The sequence below is a fragment of the Glycine max genome, chromosome 1 (genome assembly GCF_000004515.6).
Source record: "Glycine max cultivar Williams 82 chromosome 1, Glycine_max_v4.0, whole genome shotgun sequence".
NCBI classification, from domain to species: domain Eukaryota; kingdom Viridiplantae; phylum Streptophyta; class Magnoliopsida; order Fabales; family Fabaceae; genus Glycine; species Glycine max.
In genome coordinates this window covers 53,917,720-53,938,486 of record NC_016088.4, presented here as the reverse complement: position 1 = coordinate 53,938,486, position 20,767 = coordinate 53,917,720, and the positions used below count along the sequence as shown (strand labels likewise).

Genomic DNA, 20,767 nt, shown 5'->3' with positions numbered 1-20,767 from the left:
CACTTGACTTGTTTCATTCTTAAGAGGACAAGGACGAGAAGAGCAAAGCTTATTGTTCCAAGCTCCTTTATTACTTGATTTGGTTCCATTCCAGGAAAAAAAATATTGCTTAGCTTCTTGAACATTTTTTTTATGCCAAAATTCTTTGATATTTTTTTTCCTGATCAAGCAATTGATTGATAGAGCTTACTAATGTTATTTATCCCCAATTTTATCTGCACTCCATCACGTGTAATACCTTTCTAAAAACCTTTTAGTTGAAAAATCTTCTTTAGCTCTTCGTTTTAATCCATCTCATACTCCTAACTAACTATATATATACACGCATGTGAAATTTTGTTCTATGTTTGATTTTTTTATTTTTTTTATTTAAGTTTTAAAAGTTTTATTTTAATATTTTATGTTTTGAAGGATTTTATTTTGTCGTTTTTAGAAAAATAAATTAAATATATTAATAGAAAAAAGTGATATTATCCATTTACATTGATTGAAATAATGATATGACATTCTAATTAAAAAGATATAATTTGAAATTGTTATTTTGGTCTTTTAAGATTTTAAAATGACTTTAGAGTGTGTTTGAATGGAGAAATTTAAAATTTTGAGAAATTTTAAATTCTAAGAATTCTAAATACTTCAATTGAAATTCTTTTATTTTCAAAATTTTGTGTTTGGATAATAAAAAATTAAAATTATGAGGATGAAAAAAAAGAGAAAATATGGTTGGTGTGCTAGTTATACGTGTACCTCTATGCTTGCACTCGATCGATATTTTAAGAGCTCAGACGGTATTTTTTTGAAGAAGAAGATTCTAAGAAGAGAATTTCAATTTCTCACCTTTTAAAAGGAAATTAAAATTTCAAATTTTTAATTGTTTAAAATTCTGTTTTAAAATTCTAAAATTTTAAATTCTTTATAAAAAGCATCCAAACAATTAATTCTAAATTACAGAAATTCAAATTCTCTGGTAAATTACTTTTCTCAGTTAAAATTTTCTATCCAAACACATTATTAATTCAATTCATTGAGTTTTTAATTGATTTTATTTCCATCATTTAAGTTTATCAAAAAATGTATAAGAGTAATAGCAATTCTATATACACTTCTTCTAAAAATAATCCATATCCACATACTCAATATAAATATAAGTACATGATGATGATACCATTATTGGCATATTTAATTTTATTTTTCATTTGTAATTTTTGAATTGGTAAAACTCAACAAGGTAAAGAAATCCATAAAATTAGTGAGGTTTAATCAAATTAGCCATTTGTTTCTATAAGTATATTTGTTTGGATTGAATCTTATTTGAGACATGGTTCATCATTAAACGTGAATATCTTTTTAGTGAAGATTTGAAACTTAGTTGGTTACAATGAAATAGCCCTTTATGCTAGATAAAACTTTGTTTAATTTCATTTTAAATTGTTTATGATTGCTAGATAAAACTTTGTTTAATTTCATTTTAAATTGTTTATGATTGCTTTGACTTTCTCTGGTAAAATGTGGGGGGGGGGGGGGGGGAAATTAAAAAATAATAGTATGTGGGGAAAAAACTTGAATGATAAAGTGAAATTAATAGTTAAGTGGTAAAATGTTCAATGAAATAAAATAAATATACAAACTAAAATAAAAACTAGTTATTTTAAGAAACTAAAAACATGCTTAAGCTAATTATGTAAAATAAGAAATATGTTAGAAGATTACCAATTATATATTTGTTTTATAAAATCAAAATATATAATTATATTATTAGTTAGAATCTTTAAATAATGATTATTGTTGTAATTTACTATATCATAATTAAATAAATTATTTTTTCAATATTTTGATCACTTGGTAACTGATTGTGTAATTATTGTGATTATAAAACAGACATTCATAAAATTTAATTAATTGGTTATTCTATTATATAAAATAAAAAACTATATAAAAAGCAATACTTTAATGTATTGATTCAACCAAAACATATACTTGTTGCAACTATCTTAATTATCATACTTATATTTTTTTTTATGAATTAAACAAAAACTAGTGATATTTTGGCAGAAAAAAGAATTTGCAATTATCTTAATTATCATACTTATATATTTTGTATGAATTAAACAAAAACTAGTGATATTTTGACAGAAAAAAGAATTAATACGGTGTTGTCACATGGTATTTGCCGACAAAACCTTTTTTTATAAGATAATAATAAATAATAAATTGATTTTTTTTGTTGTTGAATATTTCCAATTTGGTTAAATTCTATTCGATTTATTATTTTATTATGCTGAATCAAACCATGGACAAGATTAAATACGTGTTCACGTAAATTAAAATGATGTAAGGAATATGTGAATATAAAATTACATAATACACATTAATATTCACAAATATTTATAAGATATAGGTATATTTGTAAGATAAAAAATATAGAAAATATATTAAAAATCATAAACAGTTATAAATTATATTATTAACATCCCTAGAAGACATGGATATATACTTGCATTGATTTTACTGCAACATATACTTGTATTTTACTAACTCCTACTGTACACAATACAACCCTAGTTACTATTAAAAGGTTATCCAAAAAATCTTTTTTTATAGGCTTATCCACAATATCTTGAAACAAGTTCATTGAAAATCTCAAACTGTAAATTTCCATTGTATATCTTGCATTTTCTTTTTCCAATTTAGTTATCTAAATTAAATTTCAGATTCATTTGGGACACATGATAAGAGACTTGATAAAAAAAAATGAATATTTGGTGAAGCTCAGAGAATTGAACACGATAATATTAGTTTATGTTTAATATGCATTTTATTATCATTAGATGAGATAAAATATAGTGCATATTATAAAAAAAAATATTTATTTAAACATATACTATATTCATATAACTTTGCTATCTTGTCTTAATTTTTGAAAAATAAAGTTCTGCAGAAACATTAAAATAAATATGACCATTAAATTATTTAAAATTAAAATGACCTAACATAAATTAATTTTATCATAATAGTTCACGTAACATATTAGTTTTACACAAAATAATCTCTATTATTTTAAAATCATTAATTAAATTTGAGTATATTTATATTTTGACAATAATTGAGATAAAATTTATTTTTACTATTTCATAATATTTTTTTAATGGATAAACGCATAATGACATTATATGATAATAATTATTCTTTATGATTTTAAGTTCATAAATACTCCCAAATATCCATAAATACTCCTTATTCATATGAAAACTTGCTAATATAAATGGAGACGAATACGAAGAAACCATTACCCCGTGCCTCATAGACATCCCGAATAAGGGCTGAACTTAAGTATAGTTCCTTCAGTAATTTTGATATGATTTTATAATTAAAATTAGAACTTAAAATAATAAAATTAAAATTTCATCTTCGTAATTAATTTTAATTCTTTAATCGGGCTTATGAAAAGACTTGTTAACAACAGTAGCATAATATAATATAGGCATACGAGGCAGCTAGCGTTTTTACTGGGACATTTTCAAAATGTCTATGGGTATTATTGTTTATAAATAACACTGTTTTTTCTCTTAAAATCTCACACCTTTAATATAATTTTCTTCCATTAGTATCCTATTTTAAGCGTTTGTTGTATCTGGCGGTATAAGTATGTTATTTATGAATATACAGTGAGATTGAATGATTTTTCATCATCAAAGAAAAAGAGGTGCGTAATTAAAAAAAAAACATAAAAATTGCTGATCTGTATGATTTTACAGATTATTAATCCGTATGTTTCATACAAATTATTTATCTGTAGGATTTTTTAAAAAAAACAAAATTGTAAATATATTTTTTTAATTTGTTTTGTAGTACAATTTTTTAAATAATTTTAGCAATTTTATAAATATAAATTTTAAATTTTAATTATTTTAAAAAATTAAAATAAAAATCATACAAATTGTTGATCAGTAAGAATTATTTGAAATGTCAATTCATATGACTCATATGGACCATCAATCAATATGAATTAAAAAAACTCATCCTCATCGTTAATCCGTATGAGTCACAACGACGATTCTCTGTTTAAAGAAAAGGTAAAAAATATCTTAACTCTTTCATCTATATTGCTAAGTGAAAATATTTGGTATCCAAACCAACTGCCTCTAATATATACTACGACAAAAACAGATAAAGCCCACTCTCGACTTGACGTGGCTAAGACTCGTCTTTGGTGAACTAACATGTGTAGGGATAGGAATTCTGTGTAGTTCTGATAGGTTTATGCAAAAATTATGTATGATAAGGACAATTACCCATTTAATAAGTATAAACTTGAACATAAATAATTATACATAAATTTTAATAGTACAGTTACGTGCATGAGTATCATACCCTATCAATAATAATAATAAATGAGACATAGATCACGTTTCTTAATCATCAATTTTTTTTTTAAAATAACGTTGAATCTTTATTTGTTAAGTCATACATCACTTTATTTAATTAAAAAAAAATTATGTTTCTTATAGAAATAGATCACCATCTTTATTTATTTAAAGATACATCACATTCCTTACTTTTGATCAAGATGAATAAACATTCCTTAATTCCAACAAAATATCACCTTCATTATTTACTTTTTTCTCTCATTTTTTTATAATTATTATAGTTTATAAAGATATTTGGATAAGATTTTAATTTTTTTTATCCGTGAGAATGAAAGATAAGGAGATTTATAATCATTCACACACTACTTGATGAATTGAGTTAGATCTTATTGACAATAAAATTTTAATTTAATTATTATTGTATTTTAATAAGTATTTTATTTATTAATTTTTCATAATTAATTGAAGTGCGACTAACAAGATACGCACATTTAGATATAAGCAAGAAGAATATATTTATTAAAGTTATTAACGGTTTGGGTATGAGATGTTTTTTAAATTACGTGTAAGGGGCAAGGATTGTAATATCATTGTCATCCTTATGTCGTTTGTATTCATATTATTTAAGTGAATTCTCAAATTCAAATTTTGTTTGATAAAAAAAATATGATTTAGAGAATTTTTTTATTAAAAATAATCAGTTAAGTTCTAAAAAAATTAATTATCAGTATTTCACACTAATGTGATATAGAAGATAATTCTAAAAAAGAGAAATAAAATAACATGTTATGTTATGTTGTGTTATTTAATATAAAAAAAATAAGTGAGAACTATTTTCTTAAAAAGAAAATTGATATTTTTTGTCTAAAAAATCATTTTTTTGTCTACTAAATGATTTTTTGAAAATAAAATATATTTTATGAAAAAAAAATTATAACTTTACTCTCTTCAAAAGCACACATACCAACCATACCCCCTTCGTTTGATAATTTATTTCTCTTTGAAACTAAACACAGCCCGTAGTGACCCAAAAGACTCGTCTTTGCCTCTTTGGTGACGTTCATGGCCTTTAAGAGGGGCCATAAGGTACCGAGTCATTGGACTCCTTTTAGGTTTTTTGTGTTTCTTTATCTTGAAAATATCTTTACGCGTTCTGATGCATGATTGATTACTGACATTAATAATAGAGCATTTTCTGACACACGCGGTGAAATAAATAATAAAGCAATGAAGAATACCGCGTGTCGATCAGTGGGACCATATATTAAAGATGTAAATGAAATCCCCTTTATAAAGAATATCATCCACTAGTAATTTCATAAATTTCTTAGTTCCTATATATAATAACATAACCCCTACAAGAGTTACAAAAAACAAAAACATAAAAACGGCAGTTTAATATTTGACCCAGTTGTTCCATCCCTCTCACGAGCAAAAGACCGTTACTCAATTAACTGTTGCAAGAAGTACAATTTTTCCTATACTCAAAGCCTTCATCTAGAACCAGTCATCAGTTTTGTTTTTTGTTTGGTCCAGGACGAGGTCTTAGAAATATCATCGTGCTTTTTTACGAGGTCCACACACACCTTCCTCTCTTGGTCTCTTTCCACGAAATTCCATTCAAAGAAGTTGGTGGTGCCAAACTTCCAAGAAAGGGTGCTATTACTTGTTCTGCTATTAGTACCCTGTTTAGAAACCGGGGAAGAGACATGTCAAACATACCATCATCACTTTATATGACCTGTGTCCGAGAGTCCATTTGATATTTCATTACTGATAACGAAGGTAGCAACAAAATATTACAGTTCATAGCAAAGCATAGTGTACGTGTTGTTATTGTTGTTGAAGGGTGATGGAGAGTTATTTAAATGAGAATTTTGAAGTGAAGTCCAAAAATTCTCCCGAAGAGGTTCTTCAACGATGGAGGAGACTATGCGGGATCGTCAAGAACCCCAGAAGACGCTTTCGTTTCACTGCAAATCTCTCCAAGAGGGGCGAAGCTGCTGCTATGCGTCGTACCATTCAGGTATCTTTTTTTTTATTCACCATATATATTTCCATGCGCCGCCAACCATATTTTTAGATAAAGGATACGCTATGGTAAACAAAACAAAAAACAAAAGAAGATATTTCCTATCAATTAGTACGCTTTTTATTAACATTATTTTTTTAAATAAAATTTATTAATTAAAACTACGAGAGACTAAAATTTCTAATAACTAATGGGCATTAAGTTCTACTTTTTCACCGTTCTTAATTTTTTTTTCAAGTGTTTAAATACATGTGACATTGCACACTAAATAAACAAATTTTTTTTCTTACATTTGCACACTAAATAAATAATTAAATAGTATTAAATGTGAATATGGTTGTAATTGTATACTTTGTGTCGTTATATTTTGGAGATATTTGTTAGACTCTTGCTATATCTTTCCTTCATAGCCTCGTACTTGTCATTGGTTTTCTTCCTTCCACTTAATACAGAGTCATAGACTCTACTCACTCTAGTTAGTTTTCATAATCAAGCTGATATACTCCTTGTAAGTAAAAACTGAATGGTAAAAGGAGTTAAAAACGTTGGAGCAGCAATTTCGAAATTTAGTCAAAATGCCAACACAAACATGCTGATGCCTCACATTACCTCCCTTGACCCCTGTTCCTTAGACTTCATTCTTTTAAAGATAAATTCAAGAATGCTGCTTATAAGCATGTACTTGGCACTAAAGAGTTTGTATGTTTATTGATCTTGGGCTTATCTATTTGGCAGTTGTTGTTGAGCAACTTATAAAAAAGGACACGATGAATAGAAAATACATTAATTAGCATTCAAATCTGGAATTTTGTTATCGGTATTGTTTATGGGGTATGGACAATTTGGCTTTAATTAAGATATAAAATGCATTATATCAGGCTACAAGTAATACATTTCTCAAGATAATTATGGAAACGTAATTAAAAAAAAGAAGATAATTATGGAAACATCAGGAGCTAGCTGGTTATGACCAAAATTATACTACACATAGTTGCTCTATATAAGTTTGAAGAAAACGTAACACTTATTTTCCTTTTGGCTTACCCTTTATCCCCACTTTTTGTTGTACTGTACATTTTCTTATTCATTCTTTTTTCTCTAGCTTTTATTCTTAGTAATTGCCTGCATATAATTTTGTTTTCACCCATGTAACCATGTTCATATGCTTTACCCCCCCCCCCCTTGTTGTATAAAAACTGTTTTTCTTTACAAGGGACTTTGATATTACTTATAAACAATACGATTATGCTTTTATCTCCCCAACACGTAAAATGTTACATCTCCATGTTTTATTTCTCCAAAACTTATTCTCTTATTACTGCAGGAGAAGTTGAGGATTGCAATTTTGGTTTCCAAAGCAGCACTTCAATTTATCCAAAGTAAGTTTCTTCAGAATTATTTAAATAGCTTATATATATGAGTCAATATGCTTACTTGTGATCACATCCAGGCGTGCAACTAAGCGATTACAAACTGCCAGAGGAAGTTAAAGATGCAGGTTTTCAAATCTGCGGCGATGAATTAGGGTCTATTGTTGAAGTCCATGATGTAAAGAAGTTCAGACATCATGGTGGGGTTGATGGCATTGCAGAGAAGCTTTCTACATCAACCACTGAGGGTCTTAACAGTGATACTGAGTTACTGAATAGGAGACAGCAGATATATGGAATCAACAAATTTACTGAAAGTGCAGCTACAAGTTTCTGGGTTTTTGTTTGGGAAGCCTTTCAAGACATGACTCTGATGATACTTGGAGTGTGTGCTATCGTGTCTCTGCTAGTTGGCATTGCAACAGAAGGATGGCCAAAGGGTGCTCATGATGGTCTTGGAATTGTTGCAAGTATCTTGCTTGTAGTCTTTGTGACAGCAACAAGCGATTATCGCCAATCGTTACAGTTCAGGGATTTAGACAAGGAGAAGAAGAAAATTTCCATTCAGGTCACAAGAAATGGATACAGACAAAAAATGTCAATATATGAATTACTTCCTGGTGACATTGTGCACCTTGCCATTGGTGACCAAGTCCCTGCTGATGGACTATTTGTCTCAGGATTTTCTGTGTTGATTGATGAGTCAAGCTTAACAGGAGAGAGTGAGCCAGTGATGGTGAATTCTGAAAATCCATTTCTTCTTTCTGGGACCAAGGTCCAAGACGGATCATGCAAGATGTTGGTTACTAGTGTTGGCATGAGGACTCAATGGGGCAAGTTGATGGCTACTCTCAGTGAAGGTGGAGATGATGAAACCCCACTACAGGTGAAGTTGAATGGTGTTGCAACCATTATTGGTAAGATAGGCCTATTCTTTGCAGTGGTTACTTTTGCAGTTCTAGTGCAAGGACTCGTAAGCCTAAAACTCCAACAAGGGAGCTTACGGAGCTGGACCGGGGATGATGCATTGGAGCTGTTGGAGTTCTTTGCAGTTGCAGTTACCATAGTTGTTGTTGCTGTTCCAGAGGGGCTGCCATTGGCTGTGACACTGAGTCTTGCATTTGCAATGAAGAAAATGATGAATGACAAAGCCCTTGTGAGACATTTGGCAGCCTGTGAGACCATGGGATCAGCCACAACTATATGTAGTGACAAGACTGGGACACTAACAACCAACCACATGACTGTTGTGAAAACATGCTTTTGCATGAACAGCAAGGAAGTGAGCAACAACAATGCTTCTAGTTTGTGTTCTGAACTCCCAGAACCTGCTGTGAAACTGCTGCTAGAGTCAATATTCAATAATACAGGGGGAGAGGTTGTGGTTAACCAAAATGGAAAACGTGAGATTCTAGGGACTCCAACCGAGGCTGCAATATTGGAGTTTGGTTTGTCATTAGGTGGAGATTTTCAAGGAGAGAAACAAGCATGTAAACTTGTTAAAGTTGAGCCATTCAATTCCACTAAGAAGAAAATGAGTGTGGTGGTTGAGCTCCCTGGTGGAGGCTTAAGAGCCCACTGCAAAGGTGCTTCTGAAATAATTCTGGCTGCTTGTGACAAAGTTCTCAACTCAAATGGTGAGGTTGTACCCCTTGATGAAGAATCAACTAGCCATCTTAAGGCTACAATAAATCAGTTTGCAAGTGAGGCACTTAGAACACTATGCCTTGCCTATGTGGAATTGGAAAATGGGTTCTCTCCTGAAGACCCTATTCCTGTTTCTGGATATACATGCATAGGAGTTATTGGTATCAAAGATCCTGTTCGTCCTGGTGTTAAGGAATCTGTGGCAATGTGTCGTTCAGCTGGAATAACAGTTAGAATGGTTACTGGTGACAACATTAATACTGCAAAGGCTATAGCCAGGGAGTGTGGGATTTTAACTGATGATGGCATAGCCATTGAAGGTCCAGAATTTAGAGAGAAGAGTCAGGAAGAGTTGCTTGAACTGATTCCCAAAATTCAGGTGCCATATACTTTCTGTATGCATTATATTTTGACTCCTTCAGTACTACTTAATCATGCACATGATTTATTTGTGGTTCATACTTTAACTGACAGTGTTTGATTCCTTTTAGGTTATGGCTCGATCCTCACCTTTAGACAAACACACACTGGTGAAACACTTGCGTACCACTTTTGGGGAAGTGGTAGCTGTAACAGGTGATGGAACTAATGATGCCCCAGCACTTCATGAAGCTGACATTGGACTTGCAATGGGCATTGCTGGAACTGAGGTGAGTGCAATACTATAATATGTTTCCCTTTGTGCTGCTACATTTTAGTCATTTAACTCTTAATTTTCTACTGCAAGCTAATTTCTCAATGTATGTTCAGGTTGCAAAAGAAAGTGCAGATGTCATAATTCTGGATGATAACTTCTCCACGATAGTAACTGTGGCCAAATGGGGACGTTCGGTTTACATAAATATTCAGAAATTCGTACAGTTTCAGCTTACCGTTAATGTGGTTGCATTAATAGTGAATTTCACATCAGCCTGCTTGACAGGTTAGAAAGTTAATTTAATTTTGTTACCACAAAATAGGGTTATGTACTTACATAAACAGCAAGGAACTGCACTTTTTTTGTTTTCACACCAGCCTGCATGACAGATTATAAATAAAAACACTTTTTTTGTTTTCTTCTTATTAGTTATCTTATGATCTTACATGTATTTTCTCTATCCAGGAACTGCACCCCTCACAGCTGTTCAACTCTTGTGGGTGAACATGATAATGGACACACTGGGAGCACTTGCTCTTGCTACTGAACCTCCAAATGATGATTTAATGAAACGTTCACCTGTTGGAAGGAAGGGAAATTTCATCAGCAATGTCATGTGGAGGAACATCTTAGGACAATCATTGTATCAGTTTATGGTGATATGGTTTCTTCAGTCAAGAGGAAAATCAATCTTTTTACTTGAGGGCCCCAATTCAGATCTAGTCTTAAACACGCTTATTTTCAACTCATTTGTCTTCTGTCAGGTAACTTTTCTTAAAAGCTGACAATTTTTTTAGGAATATTTATTATTAAATTCATAGTGTATGTATGCTATTTGTATAGAAGTATCTTACAAGATGTGGGTTGATTTGGTTTTGCAGGTTTTCAATGAGATAAATTCACGTGAAATGGAGAAAATAAACGTTTTTAAAGGAATATTGGATAACTATGTTTTCGTGGGTGTCATCAGTGCTACTGTTTTCTTCCAAATCATAATAGTTGAGTACTTGGGAACCTTTGCAAACACAACACCTCTCACCCTGTCACAGTGGTTCTTTTGCTTATTGGTTGGATTTATGGGCATGCCTATTGCTGCTCGCTTAAAGAAGATTCCTGTTTGAAGCACCTGAATGGATAAAAAGTTGTAGTTGGTTATCGTTAGTTGTTAGTTGTTGCATTGCTTCAAGGTCCACTATTCCTGTACATTCACTAACTCACCTGGTATTGCTCGAGGCTTTCTTGGGTTGGAATCAGAAATGGAGCAGCGAAATAAATCACTGGAGTCTCGGAGCAGTTTGACAAGCTACCATTAACCATTTTATTTTAATACGTTGTTTATTTTCTAGGCAGCAGAATGATTAATGACTTGCTGTAAATAAGTTACTAGCCTTCCTCAGTTTGTTTCAATTTTTATATTTATAAATCCCATTTGTTTCTTTATGTTCTATAATGGTGATCCTGAACTGTCCGTTCCATTATTTTAAAAGCGCTATTTCCTTGAGCATAGCCATAATCTTGTGTCACCCCAATTGACTGAGACATGGCAAACTGCAATATAAAACAAGAACATCAATCCTCATTACAACTTTTCCTTATTGCGCATACTTCTTTCTTAGTTAACTAATGAAAATAAGTTTCAACTTTCAAGTTAAGACAAGCTAGAAGGTACGGATATAAATTTTCAGTACAATTCAAGAAAAATAGCAATGTGCTGGCAAACTATATTGATTTGCCAATTGTAATAATATGTACATCAAGCATCTAAAGGCTTCATAAATCATCTTTTACAAAAGGAGCAAAAAAGCAAACAAGAAATAACATTTTCTAGTCATCAGCCAAGGAAACCCTTCCAGTTTCATACAGATGATACATCCAAAGAGGTTCAATAAACTCCTTTGCATAGGTTAATTTCTCCAGCTCATCTTTGTCATTTTCTTCTGCAATTCCCCTCTCTATCTTGGGAAAGATTTCTTGCAGACAAGAGAGCATCATGTCACCCCAATCCCGGTCATCAGGTTTAAACAACTTAAGACCTACAAACCGCAAGAGTCCTAATGCCAGCCCAAAGTCCTTCTGTTCTAGCCCAATAAGTGAAGAAACCATGAAAATTACACCGACTGCATCCATTATACTGGGATTTTTTTTCAGTAATATAATCAGCATTTCCAGAAGCTTGCTGAACGCTGAGAATTTTTCTGGTCGAGAGGATTCATTGTCTTCGGCTTCATTTGCTTTGAAGAGCTCAGTCTTGGCTAAAATCAATGGCCATTTTGGAAAATGCAACTTCATTTGTTCAGGTGCAGTTGAATGTTCCTCACCACAGTCAGTATGTTTTAGGATACTAGTAGATCCCAATGCCAGAAGCACATCAGGAAGCCAAGTCTTTGCTGCTGCAACAAGACGCATTGCATACCCTGAGCCCATACATGATTCAATTGAAATTATTAAATCAAGCAAGTTATTGGCAACAGCAAAAGTTTTTGGTAGAGTTATTGAGGATCCACTAGACTCGGTGAGTATCACATTGAGTATTTTTGCTGCATAGGTGAAAGAGCCTTTCAGGCAAAATATAATATTTCTTTTATCCTCTTCCTTAAATTGAATTTGGTTATGATGTAGCCAGTCCAACGACGATATGATATGTTGCGCACATTTTGATGTGTAATTTAAAAATAATCCGTGGTTGTGAGGAGCAAAACACATAGCAGTTGCATCAGCCAGGAACTTGAGAACAGCAGAAAGCATCTTTACCACACAATATACTTGTAAGGCTTCACTGTATGTAGATCCTATACATATGCTTTTAGACAATTAGTCACAAACAAAAGAAATATACAAAGACATAAACATCTATCGAATGTAGTGTACATACTCAAATATAGCTTGTTAAAAGCATTAGTAGTTAGCAACAATGGGCAAAACACTAACACCACTACAAAAAACCTTGTTTCTACAAAGAAAATTTTCTTCTTTTCTGAAGAAAATTGAAGTTTGTATTGTTCCAAGCTAAGCAGATGATGAAGACATTGAACATAATAATCATAAAATGTACATGGAGCAAATATTTAGGGTCGATTTGATTTCCTTCTACCTTTTTGGTTTTAAAAACTATTTTCCTAGTTCAAGGGTGTGGGTCATTTGAAGTAAGCTTGGTGGGGCAGGAACCTGATGCAGACATGGTTGTGCCTAATTTTGCAGGGATTTATTCATGATCTTAAAAGCTAAAAACAAATTTTGAAAATAGAAATCAAACAATCTGTTAGGAGTCCCACATTGAGTAGAATAAACTACTTGATGTGGTACTTAAGCCTTAAGGCTCTCCCACCTACTGGACTAGTCTTTTGGGTTTGACACTCCAATTGTGCTTAAGTCCCAACAATTGGTGCTCTCGTTGAGAGTTGGACCACGGAAAGGCCACCTATAGGTTGGATTAAGGTGCAAAACGAATACTGATAGATAAGTGAAGCTGTAATATGGTTAGACTACTAATGAGTTAGTTAATTAGTTAGTTAAAGGGGTTTATTAGATATAAATAGGGGAAGAAGAATAGGAGAGAGGGGGATCTTATTATTTGTAGATTGAGCATTAACTCTTTGTGAAAGGAGAAATCCTTTGTGAAGGGAGAGTTTTCTCTCTTATTTTTCGTTCTTCTCATCCTATTCAATAAATTTTTCTCTTTTCTTTCTCATTTCAATTCTTGGTTCCTAACAAGTGGTCCGATCTACCGGATCTTCGAGGGAGAGCCAATGTTAGAGATGGAGGAAGTGCACAATTGGTCTAAGAAGGTGGAGCTCCCAGCATTCATGGGGACAAACCCAATTGGTTGGATTGCTAAGGCTGAAAAATTTTGAGGTACAAGAAATTCCTTCATTCCATAAGCTGCAATATGCATTCATGAGCATAGAGGGTGTTGCAATGCGTTGGTTCTGCATTTGGAGCCAAAAGAACCCAGATTCAAATTGGGAGTCATTTTCCACAGCTTTGATGAAAAGATTTGGAGATCGCTATGGTAACCCACATCAAAAAAGATTGAGTATCTTGAAGCAAGAAGAACAAATTGAGATGGAAACCCACATGAAAAAAAGGGGGGCTTCCACAAATTCTTGAAAGAGAGGACCAACATTTCAGAGCTGAAACACATGTCGTGCAAGATATTGAATGAAGAAGTTGATTCCCATGCCTCTCAACAAGACAAAAATAGCATGGAGGGAAGTGAGTCAGAATGCAGTGAAACAAATGCTAGTTCTTGGACAAAAGAGGTGGAACTACCCAACTTTAGTAGAAGCATAGAAAGGGGAACTAATTTTAAGGGTAGCAGTTTTGAGTGTAACAGTGACCCATTGCAGTTCTTGAAATCATAAAACAAAAGTAAAGAAGGTTCAGTAATCAAGAACCACACCCTTTGTGGCAAAGAAGAAACAACAAATGATGAAGCAAAATTAGCAAGAGAAACAACGATTGAAAAGGTTATAGAGGAAGAAGTTGATCCATCAACAAAGAGGGAGAAGCACAAGGAAAATAGTGTGACGAATGTGGACTGCGAAGACAATTTTCTTGATAACCCAATAACAAATTTGATCAAAAAGGAAGTCGAAGTTGGTGATGCAACCGAGCCTCATTCTTTTCAAGATTCAAATATCCATAAAAAAGATTGCTATGATGAAACAAAAATCACTCTCGGACCAAAATTCGATCATGAAGGTGGTTGGAACATCAATGACATTGGAATCATGGAATTTCAACTTGCTGGGTCAGCCTTTAGCATTAAACTTTGTTACATTTATGGCTGACAGCTCAGCAATGGAGCTAAGGCAAAAGGAATATATTGAGTCGGTCATGGTGATTAAAGTTATATGGAATCCACCCTTGTCTCTCCCACCATCGAAGCCGCCAGACCTCAATTTGCATGCAGGGGCAGTGAGTGGGTCGTTCCTAGTTAAGCTACAAGGGGTGCAGTTGTCTTCCAGCAATCAGAGAAAACTTGAGAAAGTTTCAACATGCAATTCTAATTTTCAAATTCCAACCTTGTGGACAAGGTTGACTTTTAGGAGAGGTGTATTGTTAGGATATAAGGAGAAGGGAGAATTAGTTAATATAGTTAGACTACTAATGAGTTAGTTAGTTAGTTAGTTAGTTAGAGGGGTTTATTAGATATAAATATGGGAAGAAGGATAGGAGTGAGGGGATCTTATCATTTGTAGATTGAGGCATTAGCTCTTTGTGAAAGGAGAAATCCTTATGTGAAGGGGAAACCCTTGGAGGAGAGTTTTCTCTCCTATTTTATGTTCTTCTCATACTATTCAACAAAATTATTTCTTTTCTTTCTCATTTCAATTCTTGGTTCCTAACACAATCCCATAGTTCTTAGTAAACAAAAACCAGGAATCTTCTAAAAAAACTCGTATAGAATTTCAAATGCAAAATGAGCTTCTACAAATTAAAATAATGATATTGGGATGATCTTTAAAATTTTAAATCCTCGTAATTCAGAATAGCAAATTGGCATAGTTTGCTCCTTCTGTAGCATATCAATGTCTAGAATCTCGATTTTTGTTACTAATAATAATTAAGGATTTAAAATGTGATATGCTCTCATGAAAGAAATGCCTAATGGTGCTTTTGAAATATGACGATCAAAAGAGGAGAAACCTGAAAAGAGGGGTTATAACTGAAAAAAGTAAATGCAGTCGATTTATTTTAATCTAAAGATTGACTTAGAGTTGCAATCAATTGAAGTACTTCAGGTATTGTGCTTGAGCTACTATTTTTCCTTTTGCCCAGTGTGCTTGAGTTACTTACATTAGGTCAAAGCAAAACAATCCATTGTCAGGCCTAAAAAACAGTATCATATACGTATTTACTAACCACGGTTACTAGGGCGACATGCATCTGTAGGAGATAGTCTCGGCCTTTGTCTGGAATTTTGATTTTGATTTGTTCTATTGGTAGGCTGCAAATTACATGAATCCCCATCATGATTTTTCATGATGCCACCAGCTCCAAATAGTTTTTCTAAACAGTTGAGCACATGCTCTATTGTCAGCTCCAAGATATTCTGCTTAAAAGAAAACTTTATCAGAAAAAAGAGGGAATCAAATCAGACAAGCCATGATTAAAGCCAATCTGGTTAATTTATGATATTATCAAATATCAATTCATCAATACAGTGGAAGTGTTATAAAAACTAGCCCAGACCGGCCAGTCAAACCAGTCTGATCAAGAATCAGCAATACAAATGGTTTGAGCAGGTTGTTGGATGAAAAATGTTATGGAATTGATGACTCAGCTAAGTTTTCAGTCGAACCAGTATACAAAATCATTTAAAAAGGAAACAAATTAAAATTTGAGAACATCAGAGATACAAGAAAGTCAGGTAGATAAGTTATAAGCAGGAATATGTTTAAAAAAGAAGGGAAAAAAAAAAGAGTTCAAGGATTCTACTTGCCTCTGACAATAATGTAGAAGAATCAATCTTAGTTTTCTTCCTCTTTGTATCACTGTTGTGTATGCTACTTCTGCCAACATTATCAACAGTCATTTGGAGAGCAAAGGCAACATATGCCAAAACAGGACATATGTCTATGTATTCGTGGTGCCCGCAATGCACAATGCTGACCTCAGAAATCACCTTAAGAGAAACAAACAACATCTCTAAACTCGGAGATTCCAAAATAGCTTTTCTGGTATCTTCTTGCAGAAGCAAATCTCTAACTTGCCATGTCACCCCAACAGCTACTAAATAATCATCCTCAAACGATTGTTTTCTGTTAATTATCTTTGATTTAATTGAAAATTTTCCAGAGGACTTAGATTTCTTTCTTTTAGCAAATGAAACACTATGAGATGGCATGTCTACACCAAATTTAATGTGGCAACGATAGGCAGCCTTATGCAAGAAGGCCGTTAAGGCTTCAATCAAGTCATCAAAACCACCCAGTGAAAGCAACAACTTGTGTGCAGACCTGATTTCAGTTTGTCGATCAACATCCTCGGGTAAACCACTGCAGTTTGTGACAACACTCATGCATTCTTCAAGAATTCCAGCAACATCATCTGGACGGACATTGGAAACAATGTTGAATAAAGAAGATTGGGCTTGGCCTTTAGATGCCAGAGTTAGTAAACCTTTCATTTTCTCTCCATCGAGTAACTCTTTGAGAGCATTTATATAGCATGGCTCACAAGCCAAGCTATCACAAACATAGCTAGTAGCAACAAGGAAACCCTCAATCTGATTTGCATCTAGCTTATCTGGTGACAAAATCAAACTCAGAAATACTTTGACCAGTTCCATAAGATGAGATTTAGATGCTCCTTCCAAGATAGCAAACTGGCAAAATCTTGCGCCAGCCATTGGAGCCCTTTTTACAAGTGTAACACAGCGATTACATGCCTCCTCAATAGGTACTTTTGAGGGAAAGTACGAAGGTAGAAGTAATTTTGTTATCTTCTGAGCTACGGGAGGTTGATCACTTGCAAGCGCAGACAATAGCACATCTAGCTCCACCACCTATATACCAAACAGAAGAACGGATCAGTCAGAACAGATACTACTCAGAAATACATCAGTTATTAGAGACAACTTTCTTAAACAAATCTAATTTAAAGAATATGTGTACCTTGTTGAACTGAAAATCTCGAACATCCTTTAGATGGAGTAAGAGATCCACTGCAGCAACTCGTATTGCTAGGACCTTGTCCAGCATTAGGTGCCGAAGTCTTGGCAACAGCACCTTAAGAATTTCGTGAGAGTGGGGGTTGCCAAGTAAATAAATGATGCCATTCAACATAGAAAGCCTAACCTCATTGCATCCATCATGTGATATATCATCAACTATTTTTGTTATCATCTTTGTTATGATTGGTGAAGGAATAACTTCCCAAAACAGATGAAGGACGCGACAAGAACCCTCAACAGCAATTGTTCTCACTTCCGGACAATCATCTGTAAGTAGCCTTTCTAATAAAAAGAACTGCTTATCAAGCAATGTATCTTTCTCCTCTTTTGTGGCATCGGGATCTTCAAGGGGGAACATGTCCAGAAGTAGATGCAAAGCATTTTGACGAACATTTGAGTTTGCAACCTATTGAAAAGAAGGCAAAGTAAAGCTCTGGAGTCTGGACACAGAGAGACAAGTGACAAATTAACACAATTCACAAATATTAAACATTTCCTCTCCTCTCCAAATCCCTCAATATTTGAGGAGAGGCATATAAAAATAGGTATTTCTATAAAGCCTATCCCTTCCCTTCCATTCCCCTCCAACCAGACACTGTTAAAAAGTCCTATGCTTCCTTTTTTACATCATAGCGTGTTTGATTGCACGCAGCGATGTGATTCTCCACATTTAACCAGAAGCTAATAGGTATGGTTTCTCCACATTGTTGGGCTAAATTGACATGATTCCTTGATTTCTCGTGTATTTCCAAAACATGCACTACACAGGCTAGAGGCTGTGGTATTTACCTAGGGTTGTGAAAACCTACCTATTACAAGAGAATTCATATAAAACCATTACAAACAATCACCTTGAGGAACCTTTAAAGTACCACATCACTTCCGCCCTAACACTTCTCCTTTGGCAACTGATCCTAACAGTTAGTTAGCACCCTAATAATAAATACACAGTGCTCACATGTAAAACCAGCATTCAAATACAACGAAGGGAGTGTTTCACCTATGATGCATTTACCTGTAGAGACCTAAATATGACAGGCTCGGCGAGTCGATAAAGCATTTTCTCAACCCCATCGGTGGTCCTCTGGTTAATAAAAGCTTCCAAAACCCTCCTAATATACGAAGCAAAAGCTCCGGAACCAGCGTGTATGGCAGCCTCAATCATTTCCTGCAAGAACCCATTCTCAATCTCAGTCCTCGACTCCCCTTGCGCAGCTCGCCACGCCCGAAACAGAATATCCCCATAAGCCTCCAGCATCGACTTCCTCCCGAACGGAATTTGCGATCGAATCATCGCCAGAAATTCCTTCCCAAGCTGATCGCTCAGCCCAAACACAAATGCCAGAAACCGCCTCCCATCCTCCGTCTTCAAATACAAGGGCGAAATCACGCACCGAACCAACAACAGCTTCAAATCCTCGATGCTCTCGTCGTCGAAATCGAACAGAGCGAACGCCTCGCGAAGCACGCAGACCCTGTGCACGTCCACCTTCTTCTTCAATGTCAGCGACCTCGACAGAAGAAAGGGGAGGCTCTGCGAAATCAACGATTCCCTTCCGGCCAAGTTCTCCTTCCACCATTCTTCACACAAACCCTCAATGGCCGACGAGAGCGACGGTTCCGACTCAAAAACGATTAAATTATCGTGCAGCGCCTGAACGCCGGGAAGCAGATCGTAGAGGGAGAACGGTTTTCTCGGGTGCGAAACGCACAGCAGCGCGATATGGCCGAGAATTTCAAGGCGTGCGAGGATATTATGTTTCTCGTCGGCGGGTTCGGGTTGGGGTTCGGAGCGGCGGGAAGAGCGGCGGGGGCGCTTGGAGGGAGGGGTGCGAGGGGAGCCGAGGTTCGCGGCGGAGTTGGGTTCTAGAAGGTTTTGGAAGGATTGGAGTGAGGCGGAGATGGAATCGGAGAGAGTGGGAGGGAGGGAAGAGCAGAGAGGGGAGGAGAGCCTGATGGAATGGACTAGGGTTTTCAGAGAGGATTTTGAAGATTTGAGGTTTTGCTTTGTGGCTAAGGATATGAACTCTTGCGCTGAGGATTGCAGAGATGAACGAAGCCTCTTCTCCATCGCGCTTTCTGCACTGTAACATTACTCACCTCTAAATTTCCATTTTCAAATTCAGAGAGAAGATAGCATATACCACAGCTTCGGTAGAGGGAAAGTTTCATTTTCAAATTTCTCATGTCTATTCATTGGGCCTTTTTGAAATACCCAAAATCAAACTACAATCCTCACACAGAAATTACTATTTTTCCTAAGTGCACCTCCATTTCCCTTATTTACCTCCTAATTACCCATTATACTCTTTCCCTTAAAGGAGTACCCCTCTTAGAATCCATTTTCATTTTCAGAAATATCTTTCCAAAATAACATATACTATTCTAGTGTATATCTCGAATAGTATACATTATTCTAGAAAGACATTTCCAAAAGAGTCATTGTGGACTTTGATTAAAAATGAATGACTTTGATTAAAAATGAATGAACACAAGTAAAGGAAAGAAACTATTGTCAAAAGTTTTGTTTTGTAATTAAGGTGTATAATAAATGGAGTTCGTGATGAACATACCTTGAAACATGTCATATGAAGGAAAATATAAAATATTATATAATATTGATGAAAACACAGTATTATATAATGAATATATGGTGAAGATGGTTTAAGGTTAACAAACATAGGGTGTAAAATAAGCATTTATCTCGTTAACTATCTTAATTCTTAAGTGATATTTTATTATTATTGAAAATGTATTTTTGGAATAACACATATTTATTTTGAAAATGTATTTTTAAAATCATGAATCATAGGTTTGGAAATATATTTTTAGAATAAGTATATGTTATTCCATAAATACATTTCCAAAAAGAAAAAGGAAGAGTATAGGAGTGTATTTAGGAAAAGACACGGTGTAAATAACAAGAGACTCCTCACACTTCTATTAAATTTAATTTAATTGATCATTTAGTCTATGATCTTGTGCCAATTTTTATTTATGTTTTAGTTTCTATATTTTAAAATTAGTTTATGTTGT

General features: G+C 34.0%; 2 protein-coding genes across 4 annotated transcripts; one reads left to right on the top strand and one right to left on the bottom strand.

Annotated features, from left to right (window-relative positions):
• The first annotated feature begins 5,728 nt into the window (after window positions 1-5,728).
• On the top strand, window positions 5,729-11,500 carry SCA1 (plasma membrane Ca2+-ATPase). 2 transcript variants are annotated; one of them, NM_001251556.2, is made up of 7 exons: window positions 6,077-6,393; window positions 7,724-7,778; window positions 7,850-9,795; window positions 9,908-10,066; window positions 10,167-10,338; window positions 10,519-10,817; window positions 10,935-11,500. In NM_001251556.2, the coding sequence occupies exons 1-7, from the start codon at window positions 6,220-6,222 to the stop codon at window positions 11,172-11,174; spliced, it is 3,045 nt and encodes a 1,014-aa protein (NP_001238485.2). In that variant the 5' UTR covers window positions 6,077-6,219; the 3' UTR covers window positions 11,175-11,500. The 2 variants fall into 2 exon arrangements, with proteins under 2 accessions (XP_040862818.1, NP_001238485.2); XM_041006884.1 differs by lacking the exon at window positions 7,724-7,778 and having other exon boundaries at window positions 5,729-6,393; window positions 10,935-11,493.
• A 265-nt stretch (window positions 11,501-11,765) lies between these two features.
• Window positions 11,766-20,007, bottom strand: LOC100808524 (uncharacterized). Of its 2 annotated transcripts, none has more exons than XM_041016714.1 (5): window positions 18,747-20,007; window positions 17,673-18,137; window positions 16,499-17,563; window positions 15,919-16,108; window positions 11,766-12,467 (listed from the first exon to the last, which is right to left on the bottom strand). In XM_041016714.1, exons 1-5 carry the CDS (start codon window positions 19,800-19,802, stop codon window positions 11,878-11,880), a joined length of 3,366 nt encoding a protein of 1,121 aa, XP_040872648.1. In that variant the 5' UTR covers window positions 19,803-20,007; the 3' UTR covers window positions 11,766-11,877. The 2 variants fall into 2 exon arrangements, with proteins under 2 accessions (XP_040872648.1, XP_006573660.1); XM_006573597.4 differs by having other exon boundaries at window positions 11,766-12,842; window positions 18,747-19,973.
• Window positions 20,008-20,767: the final 760 nt, after the last annotated feature.